The sequence below is a fragment of the Bubalus kerabau genome, chromosome 5, assembly GCF_029407905.1.
Source record: "Bubalus kerabau isolate K-KA32 ecotype Philippines breed swamp buffalo chromosome 5, PCC_UOA_SB_1v2, whole genome shotgun sequence".
Taxonomy (NCBI): domain Eukaryota; kingdom Metazoa; phylum Chordata; class Mammalia; order Artiodactyla; family Bovidae; genus Bubalus; species Bubalus kerabau.
In genome coordinates, this window is record NC_073628.1 from 60164203 (window position 1) to 60183319 (window position 19117).

The following is a 19117-nucleotide window of genomic DNA, read 5'->3' on the forward strand; positions in this document are numbered from 1 at the left end:
CTGTCATCCCCTTCTCCTCCTATCTTCAATCTTTCCCAGCATTGGTCTTTTCTAATGAGTCAGTTCTTCCCATCAGGTGGCCAAAGTATTGGAGTTTCAGCTTCAACATCAGTCCTTCCAATGAACACCCAGGACTGATCTCCTTGCAGTCCAAGGGACTCTCAAGAGTCTTCTCCAACACCACAGTTCAAAAGCATCAATTCTTTGGTGCTCAGCTTTCTTCACAGTCTAACTCTCACATCCATACATGACTACTGGAAAAACCATAGCCTTGACTAGACAGACCTTTGATGGCAAAATAATGTCTCTGCTCTTTAGTATGCTATCTAGTTTGGTCACAACTTTCCTGCCAAGGAGTAAGTACCTTTTAATTTCATGGGGGCAGTCATCATCTGCAGTGATTTTGGAGCCCCCGAAAATAAAGTCTGTCACTATTTCCACTCTTTCCCCACCTATTTGCCATGAAATGATGGGCCCGATTCCATGATATTATGGGCCCGATTCCATGATATTTGTTTTCTTTTTTTTTATAGAATTCGGGCTTCTTTTATTATTATTTTGCAATGTACATTTTTATTTTATTATTTTTTTAATTTAAATTTATTTAATTAGAGGCTAATTACTTTACAATATTGTATTGGTTTTGCCATACATCAACATGAATCTGCCACGGGTGTACACATGTTTCTGAATGTTGACCTTTAAGCCAACTTTTTCACTCTCCTCTTTCAGTTTCATCAAGAGGCTATTTAGTTCTTCTTCACTTTCTGCCATAAGGGTGGTGTCATCTGCATATCTGAAGTTATTGATATTTCTCTCTGCAATCTTGATTCCAGCTTGTGCTTCTTCCAGCCCAGCATTTCTTATGATGTACTCTGCATATAAATTAAATAGGCAGGGTGACAATATATAGCCTTGATGAACTCCTTTTCCTATTTGGAGCCAGTCTGTTGTTCCATGTGCAGTTCTGACTGTTGCTTCCTGAGCTGCATACAGATTTCTCAAGAGGCAGCTCAGGTGGTCTGATATTCCCATCTCTTTCAGAATTTTCCACAGTTTATTGTGATGATCCACACAGTCAAAGCCTTTGGCATACTCAAAATTGGTAGCTCTGTTAAATAATTTAGTTACCAGAAGTTAGGAGTGAATATTTGGAAAGGGATAAGAACCTGCTTTAGAGTCCACAGTCAAAGGGCAGAATTAAACAAACACTTCTCAGTATCCCTGTGATAGTCTGGTATTTGCACTGCTCTTTTTGTAATACTTCACAGATAACCTGGAACTCTCCTAATAATGAAAAACTAACTTGAAGAGAAGGCAGGAAGCAAGAAGTAGTAACTGAAAGACCAGTGTCCCAATTCTGTCTCAGTACTAGCTATAAATCTGGGAAAATCATTAAATTACTTGAATTAAAAATAAAAGTGATGGCTGCTTTAGTTGAGTCATAGCAACACTGTAAAAATTAATAAATCAACAGTAGTGGAATTTTTTTCTAAATGTTTATTAAATCATGAGGAGATGGTGCAAATAAACAAGCACATCCAAATTAATAAAAAAAAAACTTGCACGGAATGACCATTAATCTCAAAGAAGACCAAGTTGGAGTAAGGAAGAGATTTCAAGGATTCAGCCCACTACAAACCCAAGTATTTCTATCCTTAAGTAGTTATAACCTAAGGAAGAAAAGGAAGATGACTTTATTTCTTCTATTGGACTAGCAACTCAGAGTCTTTAAGGTTTGTACCAAAGAAAGAACTTGGGACCACACTACCTCTTCATTCAGGCAGTGAATGGAAATAGGTTCCTAGTAGGTGTCAAGAAATTTAAATATTTAAGACATAAGCATGAACAAAACGCAGTATGGTCCCCACCCTCGTAGAGTTTACAATCTAATGGACTTATGTCGTATTACTGAGAAGTGCTACCGTCACCATCGTGAAGAGTGATTAGAAGAGAATGAAAGCAGTTAGACCAGAAAGTCCAGATCAACACTCCCTTGTTTGAAATGAGTGCAGTAATTGTAAAACTGATACATGGACAGTATCAGAGGAAAGCAGGAAGGGAACAGCACCAAGGAGACACAGAAGAAGAGTTTTCCTTTGGCAATGATCTGTGTCTACCATGAGTTCCCAAAGAGAATATCTGCAAAACTTTGGCATCCTAAACAGAGTGCAAGGTATTATCAATGCTCAAAAAAAAAAAGTTTTCCTGAAAGATTGGTGCATTAACAACCTGGGTCACCATTAATTTTTGTATTTAAAGTTAGTTAAGAGGAATTTTAAGACTGAAATTGTAAAATTGCTTTTTAACAAGATATTACATATTTTTTATGCTAAATTCAAGTAACCAGAGCAACAAAAAAATGGGAAAAAATATTGAAATCAGTATTAAGTCCTTGATATTGTTAAGGCAAATTGATGATGGTTATGCAAAAAAAAAAAAAAAAAAACCTACAGTACTAAGAATTGTTCCAGAAAATAAAATATCTGGGAGATTTTCAGTTTATATTTGAAGAATAGTATAAAGATAATGCTAAAGCTGAAACTCCAGTACTTTGGCCACCTCATGCGAAGAGTTGACTCATTGGAAAAGACTCTGATGCTGGGAGGGATTGGGGGCAGGAGGAGAAGGGGACGACAGAGGATGAGATGGCTGGATGGCATCACTGACTCAATGGAGGTGAGTCTGAGTGAACTCCGGGAGTTGGTGATGGACAGAGAGTCCTGGCGTGCTACGATTCATGGGGTTGCAAAGAGTTGGACAGGACTGAGCGATTGATCTGATCTGATAAAGATAATAGCACATGAATCTTAGTTATGAACATAGAATAAAAGCTTCTAAAATAAAAGTAAATGAATCCAGCAGTAAATTACATAAATAGTTCACTATTACAAAAACAATATTCCACAATCGAAAATAAAATTGCCTAATATAAAAACACCTAAAAATTGGGCTTTCTTAATGACTATGGTCATTAAGATGGTAAAGAATCTGCCAAACTTGAGTTTGATCTCTGGGTTGGGAAGATCCCCTGTCAGAGGGCACAGCAGCTCACTCTAGTATTCTTGCCTGGAGAATCCCATGGACAGAGGAGCCTGGCAGTCTACAGTCCAATGGGTCACAAAGAGTTGAACATGATTGAGCGACTAAGCACATGACAATATAAAAACAACTAAAATAATTTACCAAGTCAATAAATCAAGAAAAAACAAAAATACACCATCAACTGATAGATTCAAGATTTTTTTTTTTTGAGAATCAGCATTCATTCATTCCTGTTATGATTTTTAGTAAAATATAAGTATTCATTGCAATTTCATTGTCAATAATGTAATTACTTCTAAAGCACTAGATGCCTTCTAGGAAAACATACAATGGTTATTTGATTGTTGTTTTCATCAAAAAGTTCTAGTCGATGTAATAAGACAAAAACAATGAAAAGGGAATACAGATATTGGAAATTTCCAGACTACATAATTGTCTGCCTAGAAAACTCAAAAAATAAGCGTGAAAAATATCACTACCTATAAGAGAGTTCAACATAATTGTCAATTACAATATCAAAAAAGTTAAAGGTCAGAACAGCACAGTTTTAGAATAGTAAACAAAATTATAGGCTCTGCCCAAATAAACCAACAACCAACATATTATTAACCAATGGTAACGTATGTCAGTAGGAATAGATATGGCATAGTAATGATTGCAATTCTACTTTATTTTTATTAACTACAACCACATATCCATTGTGATATTGGTATAAATGGGACAAAATGATCTTATATTTTATTTTGAGTATAAAAATGTGAAAAATGATATTTAAAGGAATAATGAGGGCAGATTTGCTCTAGTGTATTGTTCAAAACTCTATGTTTTAGAATACACTAAAATTACTTACTGGAGGTCAGTAGGTAAAGAGGTCAGTTCAGACAAAGTTAGATGGGAAGAAGGAATTCATAAACGAAGAGAAAAGGAGGAAGAGAAGAAGGAAGAAAGGGAAAAAAGAGGAAGGGAGAGAGGGAGTGAGGGAAAGAAGAAAAGAGGGAGGAAGTAAGTAAAAGCACATTTAAATCTGGGAAGGGAACTACTAAGAGGATATTTAAAATCAGCTAAAATAATGAAAAAAAAATGGGAAAGATAAAAACTAAATTCTGTCCCACCCAACTCCCTGAATACTAGAGAAATATCTGGTGCTTGACAGTTCCCAAAATATACACTATACTAAGCTGCCTGGATTCCTGTACAATTGTCATGAATCAAATAAGTCTCCATTCTATATTATAAATAATAAATCTAAATGACAGTTTTTTTGTACCTGATGGAAGATAGGGTTCAAAAAGTGTTTTGCTTATTTTTTGTTTTTTCATTTTACCTTTGAAAAGTATTTGTATGAATGTATGCTTTAATATCATCCATGTTCCTTAGTGATGTTGACTCAGATCACTAGATTAATTAACTCTGTTGCTTCACATGATATTATGATGAGAATGGAATTTGAAAGTTATTTAATGAGAGACCTTACACCATGCAAAATCGTTTTCACTTCAGGAAACATTCCAGTCGCTTGCAAGCTGTTACTTAGTCTTTGGCACATTTATATGTATTGGAGAATACTCAATTTTATAGTGATGGCCATTTCAGAACTGGGTAATATCATTCATAATTCTCATAATTTCCATAACTAATCCTATACATCACATTACGAATCATCTCATTTTAATAATGATGGTCATTTCACTGTTTAAAGACAGCTGTTGAGTAAGGTTAAACATTTCCAGTTCCTTAAACTTGTCCTTATATGAAATGCTTTCCAGATACTCACTGTTTGCTTAAGGATTTAGAAGATCTCATTTTAGTTAAAATATGCATCTCTGCTGTATACCCAGTAATGCACTCCAGGTATTATATGAAGAATGCACTGATACTATTATAAGCTTGATAATTCTAGGGAGCAAATCTACATGGCTTTTGTTTTATTACTTGTATAATAGCCATATGTCCTTCTCAAATTTGCTTTTGTATCCATAGCAAATTTGAATTAATGTAGCTTAATATCAGTGTCACAGTTACTTTATTAAAATGAACTTTCTTTCACTTGATCAACAAGGGAAACAGGTCCAGTGATGGTTTTCCAAGATGCCAGTGGAGATGTGGGTCTTTGTATGTATTGTTATATGCATACACTTTGTATGTATATAACAAAGTGTATGTATGTATAAAAAGTGTATGTATGTATGTATATTGTTATATACATACACATACTTTATATTGTTACACATAAAGTAAAAAACGAAACAAAACAGAAATCAAAAAAGGATACAAAAGAAGGAAAATGTTGATGGGTGAGAATATTGTCTTTAGGGATAAGAGATAAAGAGCTATTCAAGTTTTTAGAATGTATAACTGATAAATCTTGGTTAGCAATTGATAACAAATACACACTGTGCATGTATTTTGCAGCATATGTAAGTATGAAGGTTTGCATATATATGTAGGGGTGTGTGCATGCACACAGATATGCATAAAGAGATGTTCTGCTAGAAGATATTACTGCAATATCCAACAAGTAAAGAGAATCTTGATTTTTGTCATTTTACACATAAAGTAAAAAATAAAACAGAAATCAAAAAAGGATACAAAAGAAGGAAAATGTAGATGGGTGAGAATATTGTTTTTAGGGATAAGAGATAAAGAGCAATTCAAGTTTTTAGAATGTATAACTGATAAATCTTGGTTAGCAATTGATAACAAAAGCCCTTTGTTTTACTGCATAAGAGATTGCTTTTAAAATATTCATAGATCTTTTTGAATATGCAACTTAGAATTTAGGAGTGAAATATTTCTCTAAGACATGAACGTCTTCCTATGTCAATTATTTTCTCTCCAGTTTTATCTCTCGAGTATCCCTACAAAACAAAAAGCCAACCCCCAAACTATCTACTTTATGTAGATTCCATTATCAAAATTTTGTGATATTTAGTTCAGTCAGTCACTCAGTCGTGTCCAACTCTTTGCGACCCCATAGAGTGCACCATGCCAGGCCTCCTTGTCCATCACCAACTCCTGGAGTTTACTCAAACTCATGTCCATCGAGTTGGTGATGCCATCCAACCTTCTCATCTTCTGTCATCCCCTTCTCCTCCCATCTTGAATTGTTCCCAGCATTAGGGTCTTTTCTAATGAGTCAGTTCTTTATATCAGGTGGTTAAAGTATTGGAGTTTCAGCTTCAGCATCAGTCCTTCCAGTGAATATTCAGGACTGATTTCCTTTAGGATGGACTGGTTGGATCTCTTTGCAGTTCAAGGGACTCTCGAGTTTTCTCCAACACCACACTACAAAAGCATCAATTCTTAGGTGTTCAGCTTTCTTTATAGGCCAGCTCTCATCCATAGATGACTACTGGAAAATCCATAGCCTTGAATAGATTGACTTTTGTTGGCAAAGTAATATCTCTGCTTTTTAATATGCTGTCTTCAGTTCAGTTCAGTTCAGTCGCTCAGTTGTGTCCGACTCTTTGCGACCCCATGAATCACAGCACGCCAGGCCTCCCTGTCCATCACCAACTCCCGGAGTTCACTCAGACTCACCTCCATTGAGTCAGTGATGCCATCCAGCCATCTCATCCTCTGTCGTCCCCTTCTCCTTCTTCCCCCAATCCCTCCCAGCATCAGAGTCTTTTCCAATGAGTCAACTCTTCGCATGAGGTGGGCAAAGTACTGGGGTTTCAGCTTCAGCATCATTTCCTCAAAAGAAATCCCAGGGCTGATCTCCTTTAGGATGGACTGGTTGGATCTCCTTGCAGTCCAAGGGACTCTCAAGAGTCTTCTCCAACACCACAGTTCAAAAGCATCAATTCTTTGGCGCTCAGCCTTCTTCACAGTCCAACTCTCACATCCATACATGACCACAGGAAAAACCATAGCCTTGACCAGACGGACCTTTGTTGGCAAAGTAATGTCTCTGCTTTTGACTATGCTATCTAGGTTGGTCATAACTTTCCTTCCAGGGAGTAAGCGTCTTTTAATTTCATGGCTGCAGTCACCATCTGTAGTGATTTTGGAGCCCAGAAAAATAAAGTCTGACACTGTTTCCACTGTTTCCCCATCTATTTCCCATGAAGTGATGGGACCGGATGCCATGATCTTCGTTTTCTGAATGTTAAGCTTTAAGCCAACTTTTTCACTCTCCTCTTTCTCTTTCATCAAGAGGCTTTTTAGTTCCTCTTCACTTTCTGCCATAAGGGTGGTGTCATCCTCATGTCTGAGGTTATTGATATTCTCCCAGCAATCTTGATTCCAGCTTGTGTTTCTTCCAGTCCAGCATTTCTTATGATGTACCCTGCATATAAATTAAATAAGCAGGGTGATAATATGCAGCCTTGATGTACTCCTTTTCCTATTTGGAACCAGTCTGTTGTTCCATGTCCAGTTCTAACTGTTGCTTCCTGACCTGCATACAGATTTCTCAAGAGGCAGGTCAGGTGGTCTGGTATTCCCATTTCTTTCAGAATTTTCCAATGTTTATTGTGATCCACACAGTCAAAGGTTTTGGCATAGTCAATAAAGCAGAAATAGATGTTTTTCTGGAACTCTCTTGATTTTTCCATGATCCAGCGGATGTTGGCAATTTGACCTCTGGTTCCTTTGCCTTTTCTAAATCCGTTTTGAACATCTGGAAGTTCCTGGTTCACGTACTGTTGAAGACTGGCTTGAAGAATTTTGAGCATTACTTCATTAGCGTGTGAGATGAGTAAAATTGTATGGTAGTTTGGGCATTCTTTGGTATTGCCTTTCTTTGGAATTAGAGTGAAAACTAACCTTTTCTAGTCCTGTGGCCATTGCTGAGTTTTCCAAATTTGCTGACATATTGAATGCAGCACTTTCACAACATCTTCTTTCAGAACTTGATATAGCTCAACTAGAATTCCATCAACTCCACTAGCTTTATTCACAGTGATGCTTCTTAAAGCCCACCTGACTTCACCTTCCAGGATGTTTGGCTCTAGATGAGTGATCACACCATCATGATTATCTTGGTCATGAGGATCTTTTTTGTACAGTTCTTCTGTGTATTCTTGCCACCTCTTCTTAATGTCTTCTGCTTCTGTTAAGTCCACACCATTTCTGTCCTTTATTGTTCCTATCTCTGCATAAAATGTTCCATTGGTATCTCTTATTTTCTTGAAGAGATCTCATGTCTTTCCCATTTACTTGTTTTTCTCTATTTCTTTGCATTGATAGCTGAGGAAGGCTTCCTTAGCTCTCCTTGCTATTCTTTGGAACTCTGCATTCAAATGGATATATCATTCTTTTTTCTCCTTTGGCTATGGCTTCTCTTTTATTCACAGCTATTTGTAAGGCATCCTCAGACAACCAGTTTGCCTTTTTGTATTTCTTTTCCATGATCTTGATCCCTGCCTCCTGTACTATGTCATGAACCTCCATCCATAGTTCTTCAGGAAAAGTTAAGTATTTTTTGTGTTTGTGGCATTAAAATGTTTTCTAACTGTTCTTGAAATCTTAACTTATAGTACATGTATTTAAGATTATTTGAGAAAATTTCAGATGATGATTATTTGGAATTCACCAAGTTTGAGCACAGTTGTTTTTTCACTCAGTATTTTGAAAATTTTATTTTGGCACTATCATTTGAGAGAAGTTGCTAGAATTCAGGGAGAAAGCAAACACATTCATTAGAATGCTACTATGTTTTAGAGTGTTGATACCAATTTATAGCTGATTAAAGGTAGAATATTCAGTCCCTTAATTGATCTGTCTGGTTGGTAACTTACCTCTGGTGACTTTAATGTTCCACTTGCCAGTGCCACTCCTTTGTTGATCAAGCAATATTTAATATGAGACAGATAAATAAATAAGAAAGTAAAGTGTCCCATATGTCATGTCCCAAAATAGGCTCAAGGTAAAGAGAATCCTTGATAAAATTCTATTTCCAAGCCCAGTCCCTTAAGATTCAGTAGATTTGGGGTGATTAGTTCATCCTGACTTTTTAACTATCCAGTTGATTCTTAAGACAGGGAAAAAATTGGGACTACACTGATGAAAAATTATTCTTCATACATATATGAAAGACTTCTGCATTATTGTTGTTTTGAGCTACCAGGAAAGCCCTGAATCATACATACCACTCATTTATCTAGTAATACAGATAACTGAATTAACTGCATATGATATTTAAACGAGTATATCTTTAAAATTAGAACATAACTGGTACTTCCCAAAAAATCAGTGTTTTAACTCACTTCTCATTTTCTATGGTGGGGATTCGTTCAAATTATGTAATGTATTACATCACATAATTTGTTTTTATTTTCATATATCTTACTGTTTAGCTTAATTGTGTTTTTATTTTTTTGTTTGCAGGGTGCAAGTTGAATTCTATATGAATGAAAACACATTTAAAGAGAGACTAAAGTTATTTTTTATCAAAAACCAGAGATCAAGTAAGTCTTTCATTTTATTCCCCTGTCTATATTTTGTATATATGTTCACTGTCATAAAAAATACAGCTATACAGTCCTTTTTCAAAATATCTTTTATATACAGGAGTAAACTTGATTATCTTCTCTGTCAGGCGTTAATGTTTAAAAAGCAGTAGATGTTGCCTCTGGTGATGTCAAAGTATCTTGACACCTTTACATCTTCAAGTCTGGTATCATTTAGTAGACTTCTGAGTGGACCATTTGGATTGATAGAAATACTGAGGAAAATCATTTGAATGAGGGTTCCCCATATTTTCACTGTGAGAGACACCTAAAGCTTGCTTTGAGAAGACTCTGGTGATTCCAGGTGACCATAATGGGGAATAATTTTCTGATTTAGTGTTTAGTAGGGGCGAGTTTACCTATCACACCTAATAGCAAGAAGCATGTAGGATGTCCTGAAATGTACAACACCTTCCCCTGGAGATTTAAAATCATAAAGTGCAGAGCCAAGCTCAGCATATAGCATCCCAGGAATTCTTGCCATAAAATACATTTGGGAAACTTTGGAACTTCAAGAGGGCATGAAACTGGCATAGTCAGTGACCTCCTAAGCCTATTTGGGGTTGAAGTGTCAGTCATACTTCTTACCTCTCCACAATACTATGTATTTTTGAAAAGTCATATATAGTGAACCAGTTTGCAATTTTTTTTCATGTAATTATTGCTTAAGATGTCAATAAGCAATGGAAATAGTTTGGGGTAGACTTACTCTTTCACAGTTTTGACCTCTGAATCCTCTTGGGTGGTTTAATGTGCTTCTGTGGGTTCATAGAGAAAAACTTGAATTATGAGAAGTTGTCTGAATACTGACCACAGGAAGTATTTCAATCTGTAAGGCACACAAATTATAGAATCTTAATGGCTGGTTAGTTCAGGGTTAGGTTCATAATAACTAGTGCTTCTCTAATCTGATTGGTTAGAAGTTGCACCAATAGATATTACTTGAATAGTCCACATCATTTGCATAGAAGGTTTCCTTTATTTTAGTAGTAAAAATTCTGTCTCTCCAGACCAGAAAGAATACCCAGCTTTGGCTAAACTTTTAAGGAGACCAGTTCCATAAAACCAGGGCAATTTCATTAACAGTTTAAAAGACTTTATTAAGAAACTAACCTGTATGTACCTATCATTTTAATAGGAAAACCAAGGAAAAATTACACAATTAATAAGCATTAACCTTTTACTGTTAAATATTACCTTAAGTACACTCACCTATAGCAGAGTAAAAACAAAATGGCATTTCATTTTTAGATCTTATTAAGAAATAATTATTGGAAGACCTTTCTCAGAATTTTATTCATAATGTGTAAATCTGGTACCACCTGATAATTGCAGGAAAGGTAATGCTTCTATTAATCATATTTTAAGCACATTTGGCTTAATGTTAATTAGTCCTCTCCAACATCAACTATCACAGCCATGTACAAAGATACGTCCATGGCTGTGTTATTTCCTACAAAAAAAGTTTTTAAGATTTCATCAGTATTTAAACCTATAACGAAAAGTTAGTTGAATCTCAAAAATGGGGGTGTGAGTGTGTATATTTCCCATTATATGCTATTAGGATTTCTCGGTAATTCTATAATTACTATCTAAATGTATAATACATAATTATATATGATTATAATTTCTGTGTAATCAAATCTGCAAGGTGCTCAAAAGATACAAAGTTTATAACTTATCCTTGTGAATTTATAAGCAGCTAGATTTTCTGGCTAATTAAAATTTATTCCCAAATTTATAGATCTATAAAATGGTTAAACTTTTAAGCATACCTAAACCAATCTTGGTTGGATATGATCTTTATGGCTTTGAATGCTCAAAAGTTGAATTACTTAGTGTATAATATCCACTATTATTTGGGGTTCATACCAGCTGTCATTCTCATTTTTTGTTTCAGTCTTCAGGCACTTAGAACTTCAGAGTGGGTATACAATTATGGTAGTGTAGTTTCTAAACACAACTTAAGTGCTGTACTTAATATTGATATTTTTGACAATTATTTTTAGTTATCTGTGAATTGAGTTTAAATGAAAATCCAATTTCTGTTGTTTGTTTAAAGGTCTAAGAATACGTCTGTTCAATTTTTCTCTCAAATTATTAAGCTGCTTATTATACATAATCCGAGTGCTACTAGAAAACCCTTCACAAGGAAATGAATGGTAAGGTGTCTTTGTATGATTTTCTGCAATATTATTTTGATTAGTTTAAGTTGTATTATAAGTTTTGAGGTAAAACTGGTAATAACATTATGTTAGTTTTAGGTATACAACTTAATGGTTCAATCTTTGTATACATCACAATAAGTCTAGTTACCATACATCACCATATAATCCATATATTATAATGGATTATAATAAAAAATTTTATTAAAAAAATTTTTTTGAGGAGCCACGAAACTCTTTTCCATAGTGGTTTCACCAATTTACATTCTCACAAATCATGTAAGAGGATTCCCTTTTCTCTAAAAGTTTCAATACTTTTTCTTTTTATTATGATCATTCTAACAGGTATGAGGTGATTTCTCTTTGTGATTTCGAGTTGTAATTCCCTAATACTTGGATTTCCCTAGTAATGTTGAGAACCTTTTCATGTATCTGTTGGACATCTGCATATTTTCTTTGAAAAAAGTGTCTATCTGGATTCTGTGACAATTTTTATTCCTTTTTTTGTTTGTTTGTTTTACTATTGAGTTGAATGGGTTTAATGTTTTGAGTATTAACTCCTTTTCAGATATACAATTTGAAAATATTTTCCCATTTTAGGTTGCTTTTTCATTTTATTGATGGTATGCTTTCCTGTGCAGTAGCTTTTCAGTTTGAAATAGTCCCACTTTTTTTTTTTTTTTTTGCCTTTGCTTTTGACATCAGATTCAAAAAATCATCACCAAGGCCTATATCAAAGGACTTACCACCTGTTTTCTTCTAGGAGTCTTATGGTTTGGTTTCACACCTTACATTCAAGTCTTTCATCCATTTTGGGTTAATTTTTATGTATCGTGGAAGACCGTGGTCTTTGTTGTTGCTCTGCTTCCCAGGTGGCTCAGTGGTAAACAGTGCATCTGCCAGTGCAGGAAACATGGGTTCAATCCCTTGGTCAGGAAGATCCTCTGGAGAAAAATATGGCAACCCCCTCCAGTATTCTTGCCAGGAGAACCCCATGGACAGAGGAGCCCTGGCCACGGTCCAGGGGCTTCACAAAGAGTTGGACAGAGCAACAACAACAAAGATAGTGGTCTAGTTTCATTTTTTATGTGTGTTCTATTTTCCCTGCTCAATATATTGAAGAGACTGTCTTTTCCTCATCGTATATTCATAGCTCCTTTGTCATATATTACTTGACTGTATATGTGCGTATTTATTGTTGGGCTCTACATTCCATTTCATTGCTCTATGTATGTCTTTAATGTCAATACCATGCCGTTTTTGTTACTATAGATTTGAGTATACTTTGAAATCAGGGAGCGTGATTCCTCTAGGCTTGTTATTCTTTCTCAAGGTGCTTGGCTTTTTAGGGTTTTTTGTGGTTCCATAGAAATCTTTAAATTGTTTGTTTTAGTATTGTGAAAATGTCATTGGAATTTTGATAGAGATTACAGTGAACCTGTAGATTGCTTTGGATAGTATGGACATTATAACAATACTAATTCTTCCAATCCATGGGCACAGGATATCTTTCTATTTCTTTGTGTCTTATTTATTGAATAATTTATTTTATCTGTGTCATAGTTTTCAGCATACAGGTCCTTTCACCTTCTTGACTAAATTTGCTTCTAGGAATTTTATTCTTTCTGATGGAATTGTAAATGAGGTTGCTTTCTTAATTTCTCTTTCTGATATTCCATTATAATTTATAGACATGCACAGATTTCTGTGCAGTCATTCTACATATCCACAGAGAGTTGATTCCAGGACCCAAGCACAATACCAAAATCCACAGATGCGCAAGTCTCTTACATGAAAAGGCATAATATTTGCATATAATCCATGAACATCCTTGCATATACTCTATGTCATCTCTAAATTGCTTATAATACAAATCTAGTGTAAATGATACTAAATAGCTACTAGCATGGGGAAAATTCAAGTTTTGGTTTTTGGAAATTTCTGGAATTTTCCTTTCAAATACTTGTGATCCATGGTTGATTGAATATGCAGATGTAGACCTCATGGATAAGGAGGGCTAAATGTATGTTGATTCCGTATCCTGCAACTTTGCTGAATTTATCTATTAGTTCTAACAGTTTTTTGGTGAAGTTCTTAGGGTTTTCTATAGGCAGTCTCATGTAATCTACAAATAATTTCAGTTATACTTTTTTTTTCCCAATTTGGATGACTGTATTTCTTTGTCTTGCTTAATTGCTGTGGTGAGAACTTACAGTACTCTGTTGATAAAAGTCACAAGAGTGGGCATCTTGTCTTGTTCCTGATCTGAGAGAGAAAGCTTTTAACTTTTCATTGAGTATGATGTTAGCTGTGGGTTTGTCATATATATGACCTTTATTATGTTGAGGTCCATTCCCTCTATATCTGTTTTGATAAGACTTCAGAAATTGTTATAAAACCAAAACATAAAACATACATTTTTGTGGCACTACGCAGTATTTAGAAAGTCCTGTTCTTCCCCACCTACCTCCTCCCTAATCACACCTCTAAAGGATGAGAAGTTGCTGACCAGATTGAAGTGAGCCCAAGATACTCATTGGGCTGTATTTTCACAAATGAACAGGGTCGCTATATTAATGGGCTTCCCAGGTGGCACTAGTATAAAGAACCTACCTGCCAATGCTGGAGATGTGAGAGACCTGGGTTCAATCCCTGGGTCTGGAAGAGCCCCTGGAAAAGGGCATGGCGACTCACTGCAGTATTCTTGCCTGGAGAATTCCATGGACAGAGGAGCGTGGTGGGCTTTAGTCCACAGAGTCTCAAAGTGTTGGACATGACTGAAGTACGGATGTTGAATCAAAATTCGACAATGTCTTTTCTGTATCTGTTGAGTTCATTATATAATTTTTTACTGGTTAAAGTGGTTAGTATTAATGAGATGTTGAACCATCTCTGCATAAATAAATCCCAGGAATAAAGCCCATTTGATCATGATGTATGTGTACTAAGTTGCTTCAGTGGTGTCCGACTTTTTACAACTCTAACGACTGTAGCTGGCCAGCTCCTCTGTCCGTGGGATTCTCCAGGCAAAAATACGAGAGTGAGTTACTATGCCCTCCTCTAGGGATCTTCCTGACCCAAGGATCAAATCCATGTCTCTTACATCTCCTGCGTTGATACAGGAGCTCCTTTACCACTAGTGCTACCTGGGAAGCCTGTACATCTCATAACTAATTATTATAGTTAGTTTGACTACTTTTTTCTTTTAGCCTTATTAATAGTTTAATAAACGGTCAGTCCACTAGTTTTATTGCTATTTACCTTTACCTGTGAGATTTTTTTTACCATCTTATGTTTTCTTGTTACTGGATAGTGCCTTTTCAGCTTAAAGAAGTCCCTTTAGCATTTCTTTAAACAGGGGTTTAGAGGTGATAGAATCCTTTGGCTTTTGCTTGTCTGGAAACTTCTTTATCTCCCTTCAATTCTAAGTGATAACTTTGCCAAGTAGAGTGTTCTTGGTTGTAAGATTTTTCTTTTCAGCAATTTGAATCTGTTATGCCTCTCTCTCTCGGCCCGCAAATTTTCTTCTTGAAAATCAGCTGATAGAAGTATGGAACTTCCCTTGTATGTAAAAAGGTTTTTTGTTTTTTTTTTTTCCCTCTCTTGCCTTTAATATTCTCTTTAACTTCCTACATTTTTATTACAATGTGTCTCTCTCTGTGTTTGTCTCATTTGTAACTCTCTTGTCTTTCTGGACCCAGATGTCTGTTTTCTTCTGTAGGTTAAGAATATTTTCAGTCATTATTGCTTTGTATAAACTTTCTGTCCCTTTTCTCTCTCTCTGCCTTTTTTGTCATCCCTATCGTGTGTATATTGGTCTTTTGGATAGTGTCCCATAAATCCCTTAAGCTATCTTCACTCTGTCTTTTTTTTTTTTTTTTTTTGCTGCTCTTACTGAAAGAATTCTGCTATCTTGTCTATAAGTTTGCTTTTTTTTCTTCTTCTTCTTCTGCTTGATCTAGTCTTCAGCTGAAGCCCTTTGTTACATTTTCCAGTTTAGTTATTGAATTCTTTAGCCCTCTGACTTTCATTTTGGTGCTTTCTGACATTTTCCATCTCCTTTTTGAACTTCTCACTGTATTCATGTTTTCTCTCAAGTTTGGTGAGCATTTTTATGAGCATTATTTTGGACTCGTTATCAGGTAAATTAATTATCCCCATTTCTTTAAGGATTTTTAAAAATCCAATCTTGTTATTTCTTTTGAAAACTATTCCTCGGATTCCTCATTTTGCTTTTCTCTCTGTGTTTCTTTATTTTAGACAAAACGGGGAACCTCTCCCAGGCTTGAAGGAGTGCCCTTGTGTAAGCCGTGAACCTTATTGTTCAGCCCTGCCCTAGCTTTTGGTTATCTCTCAAATCTTTATGATTGTTTAAACACCCTGATTTATTCTTGATAACTTCCAGATTTTGAGGTTGTACTAAGCCCTGTTGTGTTCAAAGGTAGAGGTTTCAATCAGCCCCTAGTTTTGGCTAAGTGGAAGCCAGACCCTCGGGGAGCAGCTTTAAAGTCCTGTGGGACCACTGTCTTTGCTGGCCTCCAGACAGGTGATTCGGATGTGACAGTTCCACAAGTCAGGGCTCCAGATGAGTGTGTATGCTCCTCTCTGTGAGACCCTGGTGAGCTGTAGCAAGGCCTGAGAGAGTGCAAAGATAACATTCACTCCCCTGGCCTTCACTCCCTAGAACTTCTCTGTAACCTCTCGATATGTGGAAGGCCTGAAGCTTCCCTCACACTGAGACTCCAGCACAAGAATATAAGCCTTTTTCAGTGGCAAACTGGAGATGTGTTTCAGTCTGCTGTGTCATGTTGTGGGGGTGGTAGCCTGCCAAAACTCACTCCTGATTGTTTCAGTCTCCTGGGTGCAGAAGTGTAGGCCACCAGAGCCAGGTACCCAAGGGGCATCTGCTGTTTGAACTGCCTGCACCTGCAGGCTTCAGTGGGGCCCCAGGATGGGGGGAAGTGGTGCTAGCAAGGAGGAGCACAGAGATGGCACCTGCCAGTGCCTACACTTTCTAATAATGTCCAGAAAGACCCCTGTGGCCTTGGCAGTTGCTTTAAGATTGGCTAATGCATCAGTCCTGGGTATTCATTGGTAGGACTGATGTTGAAGCTGAAACTCCAGTACTTTGGCCACCTGATGCAAAGAGCTGACTCATTTGCAAAGACTTTGATGCTGGGAAAGATTGAGGGCAGGAGGAGAAGGGGACAACAGAGGATTAGATGGTTGGATGGCATCACCGACTCAATGGACATGGGTTTGGGTGGACTCCGGGAGTTGATGACGGACAGGGAGGCCTGGCGTGCTGTGGTTCATGGGGTTGCAAAGAGTCAGACAGGACTGAGTGACTGAACTGAACTGAATGCATCTCCTGCCCACGTGGTCTAGGTGGTTTTCAGACTGCTGGCTTTTCTCTGGGTCTCAGGCTTTCCAGGTATGGCGCTAGTGGTAAAGAACCTGCCTACCAATACAAGAGACAAAAACGATGTGGGTTCAATCCCTGGATTGGGAAGATCCCCTGGAGAAGGGCGTGACAACTCCTGGCTATTCTTGCCTGGAGAATCCCGTGGGCAGAGGAGCCTGGTTGGCTACAGTCCATAGGGTAACAAAGAGTTGGACACCACTGAAGTGACTGAGTATGAGTAGGGTGACTTAGTCTGCATGAAGTGAAAGTTGCCCAGTTGTGTCTGACTCTTTTTGACCCCATGGACTGTATATATAGTCCCTGGAATTCTCCAGGCCAGAATACTGGAACAGTTAGCCTTTTCCTTCTCCAGGGGATCTTCCCAACCTAGGGATCCAGCCCAAGTCTCCTGCATTGCAGGCAGATTCTCTACCAGCTGAACCACGAGGGAAGCCCATTTCTTCTAGCACTTGGTTCCATAATTCTAAATAATAAGTGTACACTGCTCTTCCTTGGTTTGCCAATTTTGGATAGTAACTAGGAGCTTCCTACTTTGGTAGATCAAACTTAGTCTGCGTATGAGCCCCTTAAGAGCAGGCTTCCTATACCCTATGCCTTTGGGTCTCCTGAACCTAAATCCTACTGGTTTACAAAGCTGCTGTTTCTCTAGGCTCATTTCTTTGGGTCCCAAGAGTGTCTGTGTGGAGCACAGATTCCGTACTCTGCACAGAGAAGCCCTGTGTGGTGAGATCCCTCCTGCGCCTGGGTCACTGTCAGAGGCAAGGTTTTTTGATAATACTGCATCTCTGCCTCTCCTTGTTGTGTTGTTTAGCCGCTCAGTCATGTCCGACTCTTTGAAACCCCATGGACTGTAGCCCACCAGGCTCCTCTCTCCCTGGGATTCTCCAGGCAAGAATACTTGAGTGGGTTGCCATTTCCTCCTCCAGGGAATCTTCCCGATATAGGGATTGAACCCATGTTTCCTGCATGGGCAGGTGGATTATTTACCACTGAATCACCTGGGAAGCCACCTCCCTCTCCTATTGGTCTCGTTATGGCCCTTATATTTCTTGTTGTGGAGAAGCTGTTCTGCTAGTTTTCAGGTCTTTTTCAGAGGAAATTGATCCATACATGGCTATAGATTTTGTGTGTCTATGGAGGAGGTATGTTCAGGATCTTCCTACACGGCCATCTTGAATTGCCTCCTGAATGTAGTGTAAGTTTAAAGAATGCTATATGGAATTTATTTCTTCAATAAGTGTTTGTCACAAATAAATCAATCTGGTTTTCAGTTAATACATGAATGTAATCTTTGTAGGTTCTTTTAATATATCTCTTTTTTTTTTGCTTATCTAGTTGTCTTATGCTAATACTTGTCATCTACCCACACAATTTTTATTGCTAGTCTAAATACTGTAAGTAATGCTTTGAAATGGATCAGTCTCTTAAAAAAACCCAATACTTTACTGTTCTTGATTTACATATACTCCAGAAAGGTTTACTGTTTTGTATTCCAGCTTTCTACATATTTTCAGTTATAGTTTAGAGGCCACTTTGAAAAAAAAGTTTCTTGAGGACAAAATTCTAAGTGAATTAAGTCAGACAAAAAAATAAATATTGTGTGATCTCACTTATATGGGGGAAATTTTAATACAAAACAAAGCAACAACAAAGCTAGTTATTTACTCTTGAATAGAAACAGCATTTATTGGGATACTTAATTCAAGTCTCAGATTTAGCTTGTGTAGTTCTTTATCTAATTTGAGTTAAATGACATTGATTTATTTTAACTTACTTTTCCATTCATTATTGCTTTTATTAAATCGCATATCTATTCCTTTAAAGGTTCTCCTTTTAATTTCTATCCTTGCTAGAAGCAGTAGGAAAGGGGACTGGGTGTGTGATGGCCTGAATAATTATTATCTCATCACACACCTTGAGTTTTTGTCCAGCCTACTAAATTGAAAATAATTTTCAAAGCTGAAAGCAAATTTGATGGCTAACTTCTGTACCATTATTTTTTCATGTAGAGGTTTGCCCTAAGAAAA

General features: G+C 36.9%; 1 protein-coding gene across 2 annotated transcripts in view; it reads left to right on the forward strand.

Moving 5' to 3' along the window:
- The window catches only part of KCNT2 (potassium sodium-activated channel subfamily T member 2), a 425317-nt gene that overhangs the window by 119674 nt on the left and 286526 nt on the right, over positions 1-19117 (forward strand). For both annotated transcript variants that reach the window (XM_055581824.1, XM_055581825.1), the window contains exons 2-3: positions 9379-9458; positions 11563-11662. In XM_055581824.1, the coding sequence (XP_055437799.1) occupies positions 9379-9458; positions 11563-11662 (180 nt within the window). The remainder of the gene's footprint in view (positions 1-9378; positions 9459-11562; positions 11663-19117) is intronic.